Source organism: Carcharhinus amblyrhynchos, chromosome 18 (assembly GCF_965287045.1).
Source record: "Carcharhinus amblyrhynchos chromosome 18, sCarAmb.v2.hapA, whole genome shotgun sequence".
Lineage (NCBI taxonomy): Eukaryota > Metazoa > Chordata > Chondrichthyes > Carcharhiniformes > Carcharhinidae > Carcharhinus > Carcharhinus amblyrhynchos.
Window position 1 is genome coordinate 3,598,365 of NC_137341.1, and position 21,048 is coordinate 3,619,412.

A 21,048-nucleotide genomic window follows, 5' to 3' on the forward strand; every position below is an offset into this window, starting at 1 on the left:
TAATGTAAAAGTTGCAAAGTGAAATCTGTTTTACTCATGCTGTGTAATGAATATGTGTCGTAATAGTTAGTAATGTATAGTAATACTTAGCAAGATGATCTTCATAGCTTCAATGGCCATCCATTTTTTAATGCTACTGCTCAATAAGAACATATGAAATAGAAGCAGGAGTAAACTCGTCGGCCCCTTCAGCCTGCTCCGCCACTCAGTATTATCACGGCTGATCTTCTGTACGGCTCTGCGTTCCCGCTCGCTCTCTGTATCCCTTGATTCCCCAAGGGACATAACTTCTATCGATTTCAACCTGAATATACCCAACAACGGAACATTTACCACCCCAGACAATTCAAAGATGCACCCCCTTTTGAGTGAAGAACTTTCTCCCATCTTATTCCTTGTCTTATTTAGTTTGCTAATAGTTTAGTTAAGTTGTTCACTCTTAATTAGGTAAATAAATTGTTATGTGTTAGAGAGCGTGTCAGGGATTTATTTTTATTTAACCACTGGAAGTTACTGAAGTGCAGGTCACACTACTTCACACGTAATTTTTTCAGATTATAAGGCGAGGTACTCCTGTTTGGGTGTTTTGGTGTTAGTTCTCAAAGGGGGATCAACCTCCGCTTTATAACAGCAGACACGACTGTCTCTGAAGAGTTATTTGCAACGTGCACTTTAAAATGCTACAGAGCCAGAACCAAACTTGGAAGTTTCTCATTTTTTCTGTTGTACGTTCAGTTTCCATGAGAAATACCTAATATATCTCCCTGTAGCAACACAACAGCAACACCTCATCACTGTCATCAATAGGCATTTTAAGCTGTTTTACAACATCAGATGCTGCTGTAACGGGGATAGTAGTCCATACAGCTTTTAAGCTGTTCAACTCTGTCTGACACCACTGTGTTCATTTAAATCTTCTGTTTTTTTAAGAATCCAGTCAGGGAGCAATGAGCACGCTGACAATTGGCATGAATTTCTGATAAAAATCCACTTGCCTCAAAATGGCACAACTTCTCAATTTGTTGTAGAAACTCTACAACAGCATTTGGTTTTGCATCTCATGGGGCCACTTGATCATGTTCAACAGTGTGACCTAAATGTGCCGCCTTTACTTTTGCCAGTTTACTTTTAGCTGAGTTTACTAACCGACTTGTATCCCTGTAGTCAGTTAAATATTGTAGATATTCCTCCCATGTTTGACTGAATACCACAAAGTCATCAATATGCTAAGCACAATTGCTTCGTCCTTCCATCGCTTGTGGTCTCTGGTGTATGTTTCATACCAAAGGGCATTGCTTTGCATTGATATATTCCATCTGGAGTCACAAAAGCTGATATCACTCTTGCCCTTTCCGATAAGGGTAATTGCCAATATCCTTGCAGTAAGTCAATTTTTGTGATGAATACCAACTGTCAAACTCTCTTGATACAATCAATCTTTCAGCTATGGAATAGGATATGAATCTGCCTTTGTTACAGTGTTTACCTTGCAGCAATCAATACGCAGTCTTTGTGATCCATCCAGTTTTGGCACTATTACAACGAGCGAACTCCAATTACTGTGACTGGGCTCCACAGTGTCATTTTGAAACATAAATTCAATTTCTTCTGCACTAGAGCCAGTTATACTGGATTGAATCAATATGTGTGTTTCCTTATTGAAACTGAACCCCTCCCCACCTCCACATCAGCATCATGCGAAGCCAAATTTGTCTCCTTTGGCCTAATTCCACAAATTGCCTTGTAGAACAACAACAGCTCTTGCACATCACACTGACAGTTTTCTGGAAGATAACTTAATATCACATTTAGATTGTTAAGTACTTCCCCATTTTCCAATTTAACCAGAGGGGGGTCAATTTCAGAATCTTAAAATTCTGTTTCTCCTCTCTGACCTACAACTACCAGCACCTCCCTTCAGTTTATCCTCTCTGTCAAAGTACCTTTAGAGCATGTTTATATGCAGCTCCTATCTGGGGTAGTCAACACATCATGCACTACTACCCACTTTTCATCTGCTGGGACATGAGGTGGTCTCCATTTCCTCATTAACACATTGGATTCGAGGTGATAGCACACTGGAATTGTTCTGCCTCAGAATGAGCTATCTTATATAATTATTTTAATGTTAGATACTTTTGCCATAACTCCACTAACACATCAGCCGCATTCTGTCTAGCTTTCCCCTGAGTAACTTTGACGATAGATCCAACCAACTGGAGTTCGGTGTCTTACCCCTGTCTTTTACAATTTATCCTTCCTGTTTACATTTGTGTGCCTGTGACCTTGGTACCGCACAGCCTGGAAACAAACCAGAATGTTCTTTGTGTAAAACTTCTGCTGATGTATCTCAACAGGTTCCTCTGCCACTGTACAGTGAGTCTTTCTGAGATCCAGCTATGTCATTTCATGGAATGAATTGAACTCCTGTAAAGGGCAATTTCTTTTCCACAATTACCTCCTATTTGCAAACTCCTTTAAGAATTTAATTTATATATTTGTTTTTTTTGTTCCCTCTCTTTGCTTTCATGTTTTTCATTTTTACTTCACCCCGTTCTTGCTGTACTCCTCTCACTTTTCCACAATATTATGTTTTTTTTGTGACAGTCATAAGCATTCTTTTTCTGCTTTATTTTAGTCCGTATACTTGTGGATAACCAGGGGGCTCTGGATTTGGCTGTACCAGCCTTTTCCTTTGTGGGAACATGTCTATACTGTGCGTGTACCATTTTGCCTTTGAATGCCTGTCATTGATTTGATGGGATTTTTTTCTAATAGTTGTATCCTGTCCACACTTGCCAGCTCAACTCACAGCTTTGTAAAATTTGCTCTCCTCCAGTTTAGAACTTTTACTCTGGTTCTATCTTTGTTCTTTTCCATAATGATGCTAAATTTAACCATATTAAGTTCACTGTCTCCAAAATGCCCCCTGCTACTACTTCATCCAGTTGCCCAGCCTAATATCCTAAGACTGAATCTAGAATTGTGGCTCGATACGTGCTGGCTAAAGAAGTTCTCAATGCAACATCATGAATTTTGCACCCTCTATGTCCTTTGCATTGTTTATATTCCAATTGATGTTAAAGTGCTTGAAGTCCCCAGTGATAGCTGCCCTTTTGTTTTTATACTTGGAAACCTGTCTTCATATTTGCTCTTCTAACTCTCTTTGAGGGCCTAGCAGTGTGACTGCCCTCTTTTTTTACTTTAGAGCTCATTCCACATAGCTTCATTTGATGCTTGATTAAGAATATCATTCTTCCTCACACTTTTGTAGCACTATCCCGTAACATTAAAGATTGACTGGCACCTGTATTTCTTAAAATTCTGAGGATTTTTTTCTGGTTTTCCTGAACAAAGATATACACTCCCTTCACATGTAAAATCTTTAAACACCTCAACACCTCTGTAACGTGCTCTTCAGAATTTTCTTGGGTAGATTGCAAATATATCCTACCTCTTGTGGCTAATACTTACACTTCCATTATTTTCTGTATACAAAAGCTACTGGTTTGTTGTTTACTTCGAGCAATTTAATCTTGTATGTCCAGCCTTGTTACAGAAGTAACAGGCCACCTTTCTCTCTCCCCTTCTGCCATCTACAATTTCATCTTTAATAGACTGGCATCCTTTAGCTTCCCCTTGTTACCCGCACTTTTACCATCATTACAATTTATACATCTCCAATTTCCTTGCTAACTCTCATATCATTCTTTTTCTACATTCAGCTGCGTGAAATATCATCAGTTTCGACTAAAATACGATCTTTCCTAATCTTCTTGCTTTGTCTTTCGTTTAAGTATCTTTTGACAGTTCCTGGAATACTATTTCTAAATTCTTCCATTTTCTCAATTTCAAAAATCCTGTCTACCTTCAGTTCCATTTATTTTTCAATTTCAAACTTCAGCATTTCTCTGTCTCTTTCTACATCAAGCTGCTTCATTTGCATCTTAAGTCCTGCTACCTTAGGGCAGCACGGTCATACGGTGGCTAGCACCACCGCCTCATAGTGCCAGGGACTCGGGTTTGATTCCAGCCTTGACTGACTACCTGTGTGGATTCTCCCCATGTCTGTGTGGGTTTTCTCTGGGTGCTCTCATTTCCTCCCATAATCCAAAGATACGTACGGTTCGGTGGATTGACGCAATCAGTGCACGGGGTTGCAAGGTTAGGACAGAGGATTGGGCCGAGGTAGGGTGCTCTTTCCCTCATTCATCTGAAGTTCTATTGTACTCGATCACCTCTTTGATCTCAACTTTTCCAAATATACAAATCTTTTGTATTTTTCTATTTTGCCTTTACCTATGAAACCACCTTGTGCAAGCACCTTGTCACACCAGAACTTCTCTTTGAAATTGAACAACTGGAAAAGCCAAGTCCCCGCTTCAATGTCAGGTGAGAGTGACTGCCTTTGATATCAAGGTAACATTTGACCAAGAATGGCATCAAGGAGCCCTGGTAAAACTGGAGTCAGTGGAAATCAGGAAAAACCCTCCACTGGTTTGAGTCATACCTAGCACAAAAGAAGATGGTTGTGGCCTTTGGAGGTCAGTCATTGCAGTTCCAGTATACTGCAGAAGTTCCTCAGCGTCGTGTCTTCGGCCCAACCATCTTGAACTGCTTCGTCAATAACCTTCCTTCCATCATAGGGTCATAAAAGGAATGTTAGTTGGTGATTGCATCTTTCTGTGGTACTGAAGCAGTCCGTGACCAATTTTAGCAAGAAAATATTCGGACTTGGACTGACGAATGGCAAGTAGCATTCGTGCCACGTAAATGCCAGGCAGTGACTTCCTCCAACAAGAGAGGATCTAACCATGGCCTCTTGAAATTCAATGGCATCCATCCTACTGTAGCACGGTGGCATAATGGTTGGCTGCCTCACGGTGCCAGGGACTCCGGTTCGATTCCCAGCTTGGATCACCGTCTGTGTGGAGTTTGCACATTCTCTCTGTGTCTGCATGGGTTTCCTCCAGGTGCTCCGGTTTCTTCCCACAGTCTGAAAAATGTACTCGTTAGATACATTGGCCATCCTAAATTCTCCCTCAGTGTACCCAAGCAGGTTCCAGAGTGTGGAGACTTCGGGATTTTTACAGTAACTTCATTGCAGTGTTAATGTAAGCCTACTTGTGATACTAATAAACAAAAAAAATCACCAAATCCCTCAGTATCAACATCCTGTAAGTTGCCATTAACCAAAACTTAACCAGACGAGTCATACAAATACTGTGACTACAAGAACTGGTTGAAGGTGAGGAATCCTGCTCATTCACCATCTACAAGGCACAAGTCGGGAGAGTGACTGAATGCTTTCCACTTGCCTGGATAAGTGAAGCTCTCCAAAAACATTCGAAGCTTGATGCCTTCCAGGTCACAGTGTTCTGCTTGATTGCCACCCAACCACAAACGTTCACTTCCTCGCTTGATGCACAGTAGCAGTGTATGCCATCTACAAGATGCACTGCAGCAACTCACCATGGCTACTTAGCACCTTCCTAACCCACAACAACTACTATCTTGAAGGATAAGGTCAGCAGATACAGAACACCACTGCCTGGAAGTTCCCTTCCAAGCCACTCGCCGTCCTGACTTGGAAATTTATCGCCGTTCCTTAACTGTTGCAGGGCCAAAATCCTCGCATTCCCTCTGCAACAGCACTTTGGGTGTACCGAAACCACGTGGACGACAGCAGTTCAAGAAGGCGGCTCACCACCATCTTCTCAAGGGCAATTAGATATGGCAATAATCGCTGGCCAGCCAGCGACACCAATATTACTTGAATGAATAAAAAAAAATCAAGTGCAATTTTTAGATCCTACCTATTATTTACTTGTAATTCACATACCATACCTGATCACAGATGCATAGACTTAACATATTTACCCTTTAACTCTGAGGCCTCTCAGACAAGCTGTCTCTATTAACTTCCTCCAGTTTTAATTAATCATGAACGTACGCGCACGCACATGCGCACACACACATGCATATTTTCAGAATACCACCATAATCTCAAAGATATTTTTAAAAATAGCATCAATCGTCACACTCATCCTTTGAAGTAGGTTGACCATCTAACTTTGACCCTTTGTAAATAAGCTGTAAAAATATGCTAGAAGCGTAAAAAATTCAATGATGATGGAGTGTATTACTTTATATGGACTTAAAATTGTGTTTTTGCCACCTATGTGTTTTGCAGTCAGCAGAAGAAGCTACTGAGAGTACTGGAAACAATTGAAGTGCCATCCAATGATAGATCACACAGCAGTGCCTCAAAGACAAGAAGCTCACTAACAATGAAGGTGAATGCCCTTTAAACCTTCCCTGTTAAAATACATGGCTTATTACTGTGCAGTCACAACCACTAAGGTTTCTTAAAAGTAAAAATTTGAAATCCACACAAAGCTTCTGTAACTGCAAAGCATTGACTTACTCAGCAGAGGATTTTTGTATTCTAATGCACCACGGGATCCTATAATTAGCCCTGCAATAATTTGTTTTTTGTAATTAGCATGAATGTTAATTCATGAGTTTGTGGGTTTCAAGTTGGGTCCAAAATTGTCTCAGTTGCAGAAAGAAAGGGGGACAATGGACAATAGGTAGTTTTTATGACCAGTAGACAGTATCCATTGAGATTCTACAGGGCTTAGTACCTTCTTTCCTTTCATGTGGTAAATATCAATGATTGGGTCTTGAATGTGACAGGTATGATTGCAGATGACATAACAATTAGCCATGTGGTTAAAAGTGCAGAAGAAAACTGTATAGTGGCGTCAATAGACAAGCTAGGTGAGCAGGAAAATGGCAAGTTGAATTCAGTCAGAGAAATGTGAAGTAATGCTTTGGGAAGTGTTCAGATTGAAGCGGTTGCGTGATTGTTTTAAAAGTCGGCCACGTAATTTGATGGCGATGTTATTGGACTGTTTCACAGGCTTCTATCTTAGTTTCATTATCTGTTCTGTGCAGAGAATATGTCTTTCAGTAACCCTGTTGCCCGTTACTTTGAATCTACGTGTGCAAACACGTCTTTTTCTCTTCATAACCCCTAACATAGTTAGGACATTACAGCAAGGACAAAGGAATATACAATTAACAATAGGACTCGTTAAGTATAAAGAGACAGAAGGACCTTAGAGTCTGTGGCTGCAGATCCCTGAAGATGGCATTACTGCTAATGAAAACACGTGGGATATTTTCCTTTGTTAGATGAGGCATAGAACAGTTATGCTAGTACTGTATAAAATACTCGTGCGGCTACAGCTAGAGTTCTGCATGCCGTCTGGGCACTGGAGAGGGTGCAGCGGAGATTTACAAAGATGTTGCCAGCAGAGGAGAATTTTATCCGTGTGGAAAGATTGGATAGGATAGGGTAGTCTTCATTTGAACAATAAAATTACAGGGGCTGGGAAGAGAGGATCAGATAACTGTTTCTGTTAGCAGAGGTGTCGGTAACCAGAGCGCATCGCTTTAAAGCATCAGTAGAAGAATTAGATGAAAGTTGAGAAATGTTCTCACCAAATGGTTCATGGGGTCGAGAGGTCACTGTGTGAAAGGGTGGTAGAGGCACTTGAACTTGTACGTGAATTGCTGTCAGAGTACAGACCGAGAGCTAGAAAGGGCTAGATTAGTCATTAACAACTGACATCAGAACAGTGGGTGTCATTCCAAAAGGAAATAGAGTACAGTGCCAAAAAAGGTAAAGGGTGGGACCAACAAGCCCAGACAACCCTGGATGTCAAGGGACATAGGGGATTGGTTAAGGAATTAAAGGGAGCCTCAAAACAGTGGAAACCCGAGAGGAGTATAGAAAGTGCAGGACATACTTTAAAAAAATTAGGAGAGTTAAGAGGGGCACGAATAAACACTGGCAGGCAAAATAAAGGAAAATCCCATGGTGTTTTATAAATATATTAAGGGCAAGAGGGTAACCGTTAGGGACCAAAGTAGCAATCTGTGTGGAGCGAGCATACCGACGTGATCCCACCCTTTTCTATCTCTCCCCACTGCAGCTTGTGGGTCGAGCACAGAACTCTGTGGGATTGGAGGGAGGGGAATTGACATGGTTTAAAAGGAAATTAAGCCTAAAATGCCTCTTTTCCAACAACACTGTCCACATATCAGTTCCAGGATATCGCTGCAGGAGTTCCTCCTTTGATAGCACCTTCCAAACCTGCAATCTCTCCCACCTAGGACAGCAGATAGATGGGAATACAATCACCTGGAAGTCGCTCACCTTCCTGATTTGGAAATATATCACTGTTCCTTCACTGTCGCCGGGTCAAAATCCTGGCACTCTGAACGGCACTGCGCGTGTACCCGCACCATATGGATTGCAGCAGTTCAACAAGATGGCTCACCACCACCTCCTCAAAAGTAGTTAGGGATGGGCAGTAAATGCTGGCCTAGCCAGTTATGCCCAAATCCCATAAATTCATTTGAAAAATTGATTGGAACTCCGAGGAGGCACAGCATCGACCAGCTCAGCAGCAGCAGCTACCTTCTCTGCAGCCACCTGGACAGAACACAGGGGTAGGCATGGGGTTGCACTTCCAAGGAGGCCAATTCTTTTGCATAGGATCCATAGATAAAAGGTCAGCTTCCTCAAGGTACAACCAGAGCCATTTTACTGGTAAGGCCACAATCCAGCAAACCATTAACGTGCATCATGTAGTGTATGTGTGGGGTTGGGGGGGAGTGGGGGGTGGGGGGGTGCGCACTCTGAAATGAGGCAGCACACAGCGTCTGTTGGAGGCTGGGCAAGGGCCATGAAGTATCTTGGGTATCTTAAGAAAATACCCCAAGGCCAACAGTCACTCCTTTTTCTTTTCTCCTGGTGTTTCCCTTGTCACTGAGAATGGGAAGACACTTGGCTGCATGTGAGTATAGCATTCAACCACCAAGGTAATGCTTGGATCGATGCTGTGCAAGCAATTTGCAAAGCATACTGGCCATTGGTCAGGGCTGGTATGCACTCGGCCTGTAATGTCTGACTTCATGAAATTGGTCACTCTTCCAGTGGAGATGGTCACCAATGCAAAGGCCTTGGTTAGTATTTTAAACTAAGCAAGAGCACTTCCAAGGAGGCCATATCTTTTGCACAGGGCCCAGAGACATAAAGTCAGCTCCCTCAAGGTACAACCAGAGCCATTCTACCACTAAGGCCACAATCAAGCAAACCATTAACTTGCACCGTGTACTGTGGTGGAATCAACAAAGGCTTGGTGTATTTTGTGAAGAAAAATATGTGTACAAGAGAAGTGGGTATTCATTTAGATATCACCTATCACCTTTCATGTCCTTTGGCACTTCTCAGCGGATGAATTACTTTTTCAAATGCATTCATAATTGTTTTGGGGGCACCATAGGCATACAGCAAGCTTCTGGAAACTGTAATGAGACGATTGACCAATTAACCTGTTTGTGCTGGTGCTGGTTGAGAAGTAAATGTTGTACCGGGATATTGGACAAACAGCCTTGCTTCTCTTTGAATAATGCCAGGGAACCTTCTACGTCCATCCGAATAGGTAAATCTAGGCATCGTCTGCCCAGTCACCTAAACGGCAGTGCTTCCAATAATGCAGCATTCACTCGGCACTGTACTGAAGTGTCAGTCTAGAAACCAAGAACTAAATATTACGATAAAAGAGAAGAAGGACGTTAGCTGCTGTTGCGCTCGATTCCAGATTTGCAATATTCGTTTTTTTAACGTGCGGAGGAAAATTCTAAGGACACAAAGTATGATGCAATAATGTTACTTGCAATTTTTACTGGTGAACAATCTGCAACTTTTATTTTTGATAGACTCCGCAGAGTGTTGTCACTTCAGGCAGCAGGAGAGTTAAAGACACAGTTTACGTTTCAATGGAAATCCTGTCGAACTGGGGCAACAGTGAAAAAGTGGGCCTAACGGAAGTGCAGTTTTTTGACCTAAAACATCAGAAGATTTTTGTTTCGCCTCACGACGTTGATATCCGAAATGCTCACTGTCCTGGAAACTTGAATTCTTTAGTGAACGGAAAGACAAAGGTAAGCAAAGTCGATCTCGAAAAAGGAAGATCGACTGTGACCAAATTGCTTTGTAACGATACTGTACAAGTCTTGTTTCTGTCGGTATAAATAGGCTTTTTGACCCATATTGCTAAATTAATGATAAATCTCTGGATGCCAAACAGTACTTTTCAAGTTGAAACGAAACATTGAAATTGTTTTCCCTTCACCGAATGGAATTACTTATTAACAAAATACAAGTAACATTAAAGGGGAGATGAAAGCGGCTGCTTTTTCTAAAAAGTTTATTTGCTCGTGTCACACGTAGGCTTACATTAACACTGCGATTAAGTTACTGTGAAATTCCCCTAGTTGCCACACTCTGGCTCCTGTTTGGGCACACTGAGGGAAAATTTATCATAGCTAATGCACCTAACCAGCTCATCTTTTTGGACTGTGGAAGGAAACCAAAGCACCTGGAGGAAATCCATGTTGACATAGGGAGAACGTGCAGCCTCCACACAGACAGTTGGGAATCAAACCCTGTTCCATGGCGCGGTGAGGTCACAGTGCTAACCACGTGCCACCGTGCACTGTCTCTACCAGCTTATTCACATCAATAGAATGCCAACCTCAACAAGAAATAGTTTCAGTCCTCCTCTCTTTGATGCTTTTAATGGTTTTGGTCTCTCAATAACAAAGCAAAACAAAACGTGAATTGGGACGAAGACACTTTGTCTGAATGCACGAAGCATTCGGAACAAAGTCAATGAGCTGGTGGCGCAGATCAGCACAAATGGATATGGTCTGGTGGCCATTACAGAGACATGGTTGCAAGGTGACAGGGACTGGGAGCTGAATGTACAGGGGTATCAAGTGTTTAGGAAGGATAGACGGGAGCAAAAATGTTGGGGTGGGGTAGCTCTGCTGATTAAGGATAGTATCAGGGTGGTAGTAAGGGAAGATATAAGCGCCAAAGAGCAGAACGTGGAATCGTTGTGGGTGGAGATTAGGAGCAGCAAGGGGAGGAAGACACTGGTGGGTGTCATCTATAGGCCCCCAAATAATGACCTGGAGGTGGGGCGGGCTGTTAACGCGCAAATAATTGCTGCGTGCAGGAATGGAACGGCGATAAATATGGGGGATTTCAATCTACGTATTGATTGGTCGACCCATGTCGGACGAGGTGGGCTTGAGGAAGAGTTCTTGGAATGCTGCCGGGACAGTTTCCTTGAACAGTGTGTGTTGGAGCCGACGAGGGAGCGAGCTATCTTAGATCTGGTGTTACGTAACGAGGCAGGTAGAATTAGAGACCTTGTTGTGAAGGATCCTCTTGGGAAGAGTGATCATTGTATGGTGGAGTTTCTGATGCAGATGGAGGAGGAGAAAGTAGGATCCTGGACCTGTGCCCTTTGTTTGAACAGAGGGGAGTACGATAGGATGAGAGAGGAATCGGCGAATGTAGATCGGGGGCGCAGATTGGGAGGTAGGTCTGCTGAGGAACAGTGGAGGATCTTGAAGGAGATCTTTCTTGGTGCTCAGCAGAAATTTATTCCGATGGTAAAGAAGGATCGTAGGAGAAGAGATAATCAGCCGTGGATAACGAAGGAGATAAAGGAGAGCATGAAATCAAAAGCTGATGCGTTTAGAGTGGCTAAAAGTAGTGGGCGAGAAGAGGATTGGGAGAGGTTTAAATATCAACAAAGAATGACGAAGAAGTTGAGAAAGAAAGGAAGGATAGACTAGGAATCTAGGCTAGCGCGAAATATAAAAAAGGATAGTGGCTCGGGTGAATGTTGGACCCTTAGAGGATGAGAGGGAGGACTTAGTGGTAGGGGATGGGGAAACGGCTGAGGCCTTGAATAACTTATTTGCTTCGGTCTTCACGGAGGAGGACGCGAATAGTTTGCCGGGTGTTAACGATGGAAAGATGGTAGGAGTGGAGGGCCTGAATGAGATCATTGTTACGAGAGAGGCAGTGCCCGACAGACTAGAGGGACTGATGGTGGACAAGTCCCCAGGACCGATTTGGAATGCATCCAAGGGTTCTGAAGGAAATGGCAGAGGTGATAGTGGATGCCTTGGTGATTATTTTCCAAACCTCGCTGGATTCCGGGGAAGTGCCGGAATATTGGAAAACGGCTAATGTTACGCCGCTGTTTAAAAAGGGTAGCAGGCAAAAGGCGGGGAATTATAGGCCGGTTAGTTTAACGTCTGTTGCAGGAAAAATGCTTGAATCCGTAATCAAAGAGAAAATAGCGAGGCATCTTGAGGAGAATTGTTTGATAGAGCAGACGCAGCACGGTTTCGTTAAGGGGAAGTCGTGTCTGACGAATTTATTGGAATTCTATGAGGATGTGTCCAGTGCGGTGGATAGGGGGAACCGGTGGATGTGGTGTTTCTCGATTTTCAGAAGGCCTTTGATAAGGTGCCGCACAAAAGGTTGTTACAGAAGGTTAGGGGGCATGTAGTTGGGGGTAAGGTGTTAGCGTGGATAGGGGATTGGCTGTCAAATAGAAGGCAGAGAGTGGGTGTCAGTGGGTGCTATTCGGATTGGCGGTCGCTGACTAGCGGAGTGCCGCAGGGATCGGTGCTGGGGCCTCAACTATTTACCATTTATATAGATGACCTGGAGGAGGGAGCTGAGTGTAAGGTGTCGAAATTTGCCAACGACAAAAAGATAAGTGGAACAGCAAATTGTGCGGAGGGTGTTGAAAGTCTGCAGAGGGATCTAGATAGGCTGAGTGAGTGGGCAAGGACCTGGCAGGTGGAATACAATGTTGGCAAGTGTGAGGTTATCCACTTCGGTAGGAATAATAGTAGGAAGGACTACTACTTGCAGGGCGAAAAGCTGCAGCACGCTACGGTGCAGAGGGACCTGGGGGTCCTTGTGCATGAGTTGCAAAAACCCAGCCTACAGGTGTAGCAGGTGGTCAGGAAGGCAAACGGGATGCTGGCCTTCATAGCGAGGGGGATTGAATATAAAAGTAGGGAGGTCTTGCTGCAGCTGTGCAGGGCACTGGTGAGGCCGCAGCTGGAGTACTGTGTGCAGTTTTGGTCGCCGCACTTGCGCAAGGATATTTTGGCCTTGGAGGGAGTGCAAAGGAGGTTCACTAGGCTGATACCGGAGTTGAGGGGGTTGAGCTATGAGGAGAGGCTGAATAGACTGGGCTTGTACTCGTTAGAGTTTAGAAGGATGAGGAGGGATCTCATTGAGACGTATAAGATGATGGAAGGGATGGATCGGGTAGAGGTGGAGAGGTTCTTCCCGCTCAGAAAGGACAGCATGACGAGAGGGCACAGCCTCAAGATAAGAGGGGCGCAGTTTCGAACAGAGTTGAGGAGGAACTTCTTCACTCAAAGGGTGGTGAATCTCTGGAATTCTCTGCCCATTGAAGTGGTGGAGGCTACCTCGCTAAATATATTTCAGACGCAGGTAGATAGGTTTTTAGTAGGCAAGGGGATTAAGGGTTATGGGGAGAAGGCGGGAAAGTGGAACTGAGCCACTTCAGATCAGCCATGACCTTATTGAATGGCGGGGCAGGCTCGAAGGGCTAGATGGCCTACTCCTGCTCCTATTTCTTATGTTCTTAAAAACAGCATTCCTGTGCCTGTAGAAGATTCAAGGGAACTGACAGCAGATGGCCTTTACATACACGACTATATCGTATATAAATTAGAATATTCTATTTCAGACCATTAAATAGTATGTTTTCAAATCATGCTTCACAGATATCGGTTATCTGTGCGGCAATGGTCTGTCCAAGGGCAGATTCTCTGCTCATTTCACGTGGTCCTGCGCTCTCCTATTCAATTGCTCACACCCTCCCATATTCAACTTCATTGGGCAATATGACTAGGGCGAAGAATGCACGAGGTGGTTTCCTACTGTCTTCCTCACTTATACTCCTTCCTGACGGATCCACCTCTTGTGAGTAGCCATTATCCCAAACTCCTCCACCGTCTCAACCAAATATTATGTGCTGCCGCTATTGGCTATGACTCATGACCCTGAGCGTGGAGACCTCATCCAGGCCTGGGGGAACTCGCAAGAGCAGGCGCATGAGGCAGCTGCCCTCGTCTGCCATTAATTCACAGTGAAATATCATATTGTGTCGAATTCATTGTTTTATAAGATCCACAGCAAGCAAAAAAATTCTTTGCTATGGCAAGACTCTTGAAAGTCTACATTTAATTTGTCACAATTGTTTGCTGAATCCTGCGCTAGCCAAGTAAGGAGATATTAAAAGAGGAATTAAATACTTGGCCCAAGAATTAGGTTTAAATAAGGGTGTTAAGAGAGCTGGAGAATGTCATTTTTTTTTAACGTATAACTCCTGATCTGATAAGCGAATAATTAAATCATTGCAGCAAGATGTTCGTTATTCAAATATTCTTCTTACAGTCGTTTACCTTTGAAACAGTTGACTGTTGGCATCCTACATTAGTTTACATTTCTTAATATCTGTGTTTCTGGTTTAATTATGTTGATTTTTATAAATTTTGTTTTCCTTCCTACGACCATTGAGGAACGTTTAACTGTGGGCATGTTACTAAGATCTAATTTTTCCTCTTTCCGCAGACCACAAAAGAACGTCACATGTGGACGTGCCCTTTTCACCCACCAGTCCAATTGTATTTTGTTGTGCGTAGCCCAGACAAGTCATGTGACTTTGGCATTTCTAAGATCAAGATTTGGAATTATAACAGAAGCCTCAACGTAAGTTGCTTACATGCTTCTTCCATATTTTTATGCAGATTGTGATAAGATGTATTTCGGAAGATAGATCTTCATTTCGTATAAGATTTAGCAGTTAAGAAAAATATGACATTTTTAAACATCAGATGGAGGGAGGGAGGCCACAAATCTCGTCATGTTTAAAAACATGCAACTGTGCCAAAGAGTAATGAGAATTTTGGTGCTGGATTTCCTTACAATGGAATAAATAAAAGCGTATCTCACAATGCATCGAAGTCCATCCTGGGTATATAAACAAGTAGAATGTAGAACAGCAGGAGATTAATGTAGTGCATTATTAAGCCTTATCCTCATTTTACTTAGGCACAACCAATAATAGCAATAGCCTGCATTGTCGCTTAGCCTTATTTGTGCTCCTAATATGTTCATCATTAGATGGAAAGATTGCTGGTATCTTTTTGTGCTATATTAAGACACATGTTAAAAGTCTACAAATGTATTCCAAACAGATCTTCAATTAAATTAAACAAAATACGGTATGTACTGTAAAATCAACATTTTGTATTGTTTAAATCCAACAGGGTGTTTTAAGGCTGTCACTCTTCTGATAGATATTGACACATTTATGTTATTAACATTAATCATTAAATTAATTTTGCATTCTTTATTAATGCTTTCTGACCTAATTATTTTCTGCAGTTTTAAATAGTTCGTGGTTTAAGAGTTTTATTTAAAATAATAAATAAATTTAGCCATAAATTATAACTTTATAGTTTAAAAGTACAGCTTGTGGAAGTAATTGAAGGAATATTAAATGCTCGAATTAAATTGTTTTAGTTCATATATTGTTGCTACTTATGCAATCAGTGTGAATTACGATTTGAAATTTTAAAAACCACGATCAAATTTGAGGTTTCCAAACTTCTGATGAAGAGTCATCCAGACTTGAAACGTTGGCTCTATTCTCTCACCACAGATAATGTCAGACATGCTGAGATTTTGCAGCATTTTGTGTTTTTGTTTGTAATAATCTGGGTTGCTCTTCTCAGCATTTATGTAAATGCTTACAAAACTGAAAATACTACATGACTTCAGTGGAGTGAGTTTGTGATCCTAATGGGAATAATAAGTCTCACAACACCAGGTTAAAGTCCAACAGGTTTATTTGTTAGTAAACCCACAAGCTTTCAAAACGCTGTTCCTTTGTCAGCTGAGTGGAAGGTTCTGATCAGAGAAGGGCAGATAAAGGCGCACACAGTTTACAGAATACCGATTAGAATGCGAGTCTTTGCAGCTAATCTGCTATTCAAGCCTGAAAGGTGCAGACAGTGTGAGTGGAGATAGCATTAAGAACAGGTTAAAGAGATGTGTATTGTCTCCAGACAGGACAGTAAGTGAGATGTCGCAAGGTCAGGCAAGTCATGAGGGTTCCAGATAGTGTGACGTGAACACAAGATCCCGGTTGAGGCCGTCCTCATGTGTCCTAATGGGAGTCAGGCATTCATAGCCGGAGGACAAAGCGCAGGTCAACCGACTTGTTCTTTCTAAACTTAAATAAAATCAAATTCTCAGCCATAATGAAGTGATTCCTACAGCTAAAAATTCACTTCCTTGTAAATTTGCAGTGAATTTTAGAAAACTTGAATAGAGAAACTTCATAAAATGCTCGTATAGCCACCAGTGTGATGAATATGATGTGCCATAAAATTAACGTAGGACAATATGACGGTGTTTAAATTTATGAAGGGAAGCAGCAACTGGATTGAAGCAGTTTCCAGTCAAGATTGAGGGACCTCGGTTAAATGTAAGATTCAGAGCAGTGCGAGAACATTTTTTACACACAATCCTTACGACATGGGATCAGTTTCCAAGGTTAGTGGTTCTGATAGAATCTATCATCTGCTAGTGTTAGTTTGGACAAGTGTGTAGAGGGCAAGGAGATATGCAATAAGTTGGGCGAATGTGATAAGAACTATTCGCTTGAGTGGAGGATAAACACGAAAAGAAACGGAGTCAAATGGCCATTTTTCTAGTTGAATTTTCTATTCGTCTCTGGAAGCAACAAGTGGAAGTAGAACTCGAGGTACGTGATATATTTTAATGCACTTACGATAGAGGGGCAGCAAAGTGGTTAGTACTGCTGCCTCACGGTGCCAGGGACCTGAGTTCGATTCCAGCCACAGAATGCTGTCTGCCTAGATTTCCTCCTGCAGTCCGAAGATGTGCAGGTTAAGTTGATTGGCCATGCTACCTTGCCCCTTACTACCACGAGGACTAGTAAGTGTAAATAGGGATTCTAGGGATAGAGCCTGGGTAGGTTTGTGCTCGGTGCAGACTCGATGGGCCAAACGGCCTCCTTCTACACTGTAGGGATTCTATGTTTCTATCGTTATGGCAAAAATTGCTTTTCGTCTATCAATTCTTTCTTTAGGAGCTCGATGTTGGGGCAAAGGATGTAAAGATTTATGTGGATAGTGATCTTGTATATGAAGAAGAGCTTGAAAAGGGCTGCGGGAACCAAGTGTTCGATTACAGTACAACCGTTGACCTGAGACTCGGCAAAAGAGGAGGTGCGTTAGACACTTCGAGTGGGAGTGACATGGAAGAGCAAACTGAAGAAATTAAAAGCTCAGAAAGAGGTCCCAGCATCGAGCCTCCAGAACAAGCAACTTCCTCATTCTTTCTAAATTCCAAATTGGATAACAAGAGACACATATTTGATATTTCCAGTGGGAGTGAGATGGAAGAACAAGCTAATGAAATTGAGAGCACGGAAAAAAACCCTGGCATTGAGCCGTCACAGCAAGCAAATCTTTCGTTCTTTTTAAATTCAAATTTAGAGGATAAGAAAAATACATCAATGCGCTCAATTGACTCAGCAAAGAATAGAATTTCTGCCTTGGAGGAAGACATAACGTCAACAGTCCCAGTCTCACTTGAGGAGTCACTCTTGCGGATAAATGTGTCAGAAACCAGTCAGGGAGGTGAAGAGATTGATTCTGATGAAGAACTAGTCTTGAAAGACCAATTGGAAAAATTAACCGGAAAGAAAATAACCGAGACGTCGTCAGCTTCAAAATTACCTTTGTGGTTAAAATCACCGGAGAAAGAAAAATCCAGGCAAACTAAATGGAAGAAGCCTCCGTGGCTCAGTGATGAGACATTCGTAGATTTAAAACTTGACAATTCAGCTCTCACGAATGAGGCGAATTGTAATTGGCCTGACGGCTCCGATCCTACCAGAAGTCACGTCGATTCAAGTGACAAGATCTTAAACTGCAACAGGGAGAAGTTTGCCAGCCCTCACGAAAAGGGCAAAACACTTGCTGACAAAATGTATTTCGACCTTCTGGACAATTTCAAAGAAAGTAACTATTTTGTGCCCTCATCACTGGAAGCAGAGAGTCCAAGAACTGACTATCCTGTCAGTGGAAGGAGAAGCTCTATGAAGAGCCCAAGAAGTAAAGAACTGTTTAATATTAATGACACTGAAGGACAGCTTAAAATAGGTACAGTGAATTTATCATGCGTCATTCCAATGTTTTAAAATTTTACTTAAAAATCATTTAACAGCCATTACTATATTGCAGTTTAATGAGTTAGAGTATAAAGTGGATGTAGGCTGTTTTATTTTCAGTTACTCAACAGAATGGAACAAGGTTCTTTGTATTTTATGTTGCCAAATACCTGGGTTTGTTTTATTATTGTCACATGTGTTAGTATACAGTGACAAGTATTGTTCCTTGTGCGCTATACAAAGCGTACCATTCATAGAGAAGGAAAGGAGAGAGCGCAGAACGTAGTGTTACAGTCGTAGTTACGGTGTAGAGAAAGATCAACTTAGTGCAAGGTAGGTCCATTTAAAAGTCTAACGGCAGCAGGGAAGAAGCTGATCTTGAGTCGGTTGGTACGTAATCTCAGACTTCTGTATCTTTGCCCAACAGAAGAAGGTGGAAGAGAGTATGTTCGAGATGCGCGAGGTCCTTAGTTCCGCTGGCTGCTTTTCCACGGCAGCGGGAAGTGTAGACAGAGTCATTGGATGGGAGGCTGGTTTGCGTGATGGATAGGGCTACATTCAAGACCCTTTGTAGTTTCTTGCAGTCTTGGGCAGAGCAGGAGCCCATACCAAGCTGTGTATTTAAGTCTCACGACAATATCTTTTGAATTTACATGACTGTGTAGCCTGGTGCATCACTTAAACCATTAGAAACTCAAGTAATAGGACATGATGTTGATAGCTTTTTTATATACACTGGGTAAAACATTAATTCTGCTAACAATGCATTTTTTACAGTTGCTAGATTGTGCTGTATACCTTTAGCTCAAAGTAGCGTGGTTAATGTTATAATCCTTTTATTTTGTGTTGAATAACACATTGTGAGTTTGCAGTGTCTAAATTATTCTCTCCTCCTACCTCGATTCTGTTTCAGTTCCTCAGCTCTTCACCATTTACCTCATTCTCATGAATTCTCATAAATGTTCAAATTCAGCCTTCAGATTGATGGTAGAATTCTATATGAATGTGTTAAGTTTGGCATGTTTTTGAATTTTTTTTGAATGGCCAATTTGATAAATAGATAGAATGCAGTCCACTTAAGTTTCTGATGACATTCCACAAGATGTCCCCTGAATGCTGAGATGCTTCAGTATGATTTGGACAAGTTAAAGTGAAAGTGGGCAAATGCAAGGGGAAGTGGGATCGATGGCGGAGCAGGCTCGTAGGGCCGAATGGCCTCCTGCTCCTTTGTCTCTACGTTAATTTTTTGAAAAATTCAGGTGTATTGAGGAAATGTAACAGCACGTACAGAAAGTTGATTGATAGCCAGAGGTTTGGGAGTGCTGTCGTGCAGTGGGTTCTCTGCATATATGGGTGATTTAGACAATTAGAAATGCAAGCTTGAATTTTGCAAATGACAACAGTAGATGTTAACAGAGTGAGCGGAGTAAGGTCCAGTGCAGTTTGATGTAGACAAGTATGAAGATAACTAATTGGCAAATAAATAAGCAGTGAAAGTATACAAGGAAAGACATTGAACGGCGTAGCCTTCCAGAGAAATCTCGACGGTCAGATGCAGAATTCTCAAAGTATTTGTCGGTAGACAAATTCACTAAATTGGGCAATAACATTTTGGGATTGATAAATAGCAATGTAAAGAAACAAGTATCAATTGGTGCAAAGCCTTGGGTTATGGTGTGTAGTTTTCAGTGCCCCGTTATGGGAAGGGCATAGAAACTGTACACCAAAAGGAAATGGGAAGCAATAGTTACGACAAGACATTGAGACACGGTAGGCTAAGGGGAGTAAAATAGAGATTTCAAATGAATGTAGTGAATGGAGGAAAACAATATGCTATGCTTTGGGAATCCATATCAATAGATCCCCAATTTCAAATTATTACAGTCGAATGAAGAGAAGGATCGGAAGTTTTTTCTTAGCAAAACATGACCAGACAAGAACTGGTTGAACTATCTCTTTATCGCCATCGGATGTCCCTCGATGGAATGATACCTGCTCGAGGTGGGGATTTCCCTTTTGGGTCTTCCTGTGACCGAACAGGTTGATTCTCGACCCACAGATCTTTGTACACGTGGGGCAGGACTTCCTATTAGGTAGTGGCAGCCAGTGTGCAGGGTTTGCATTTGTTTCTTTCCTTTCCTGCCACCACTCTGCCTTGATGAACAAGTTGTTGCCGTTCTGAAGGATAAGTAGCAAGTTTCTCCGATTCATTAATGTTAATGCTGCAGTTCTTGATCCAGATATCAGTACAGGTCTCATAGAAACCTACCAAATTCTAACAGGGCTAGACATGATCGATGCAGGAAGGATGTTTCCGTTGGAAGGGGGTGTCCAGAGCCAGGGGTCGCAGTCTGACGGTACCGGGTGGATCATTTAGGATAGAGATGAGGAGCAATTTCTTCAATCAAAGTGGTCAGCGTGTGAAATCCGCTACCACAGAAAGTAATTGAGGCCAAAACATCCTGTTTTCAAGAAGCAATTAGCACTTGAGGCAAAAAGAATAAAGGTTATTGGGGGAAGGTAGGATCAGCCTGAATCAGAAGATCAGCCATGATCATAATGAATGGCGGAACTTTGGCATTCTCCCGTTCCTATTTTCTATGTCTTTTTTCACTTCGAGTAGAACTTTGGAGTGTCATTGAAGTTTTCTTTTGTCTCTGCTGGAAAATTGACCCACTGAGGAAACAACCTAGTGGGGGAAATACTGTTTGGCCACCTGGACACACTGCCAGTTAATCGAAGTTGATTCTGCAGGAGCTTTGTCTGGTCACTCGTGGAGCTGTTTTCATGAAGGACACTAGCCTTCATTTGACTGCCCTCCAGTTGAATCTGGAAGATGTGGTGGAGACAT

General features: G+C 42.2%; 1 protein-coding gene across 4 annotated transcripts in view; it reads left to right on the top strand.

Annotated features, from left to right (window-relative positions):
* The window catches only part of katnip (katanin interacting protein), a 126,998-nt gene that overhangs the window by 50,412 nt on the left and 55,538 nt on the right, over positions 1 to 21,048 (top strand). For all 4 annotated transcript variants that reach the window (XM_080206271.1, XM_080206275.1, XM_080206273.1 and 1 more), the window contains 4 exons: positions 6,194 to 6,296; positions 9,796 to 10,020; positions 14,564 to 14,701; positions 17,112 to 18,189. In XM_080206271.1, the coding sequence (XP_080062397.1) occupies positions 6,194 to 6,296; positions 9,796 to 10,020; positions 14,564 to 14,701; positions 17,112 to 18,189 (1,544 nt within the window). The remainder of the gene's footprint in view (positions 1 to 6,193; positions 6,297 to 9,795; positions 10,021 to 14,563; positions 14,702 to 17,111; positions 18,190 to 21,048) is intronic.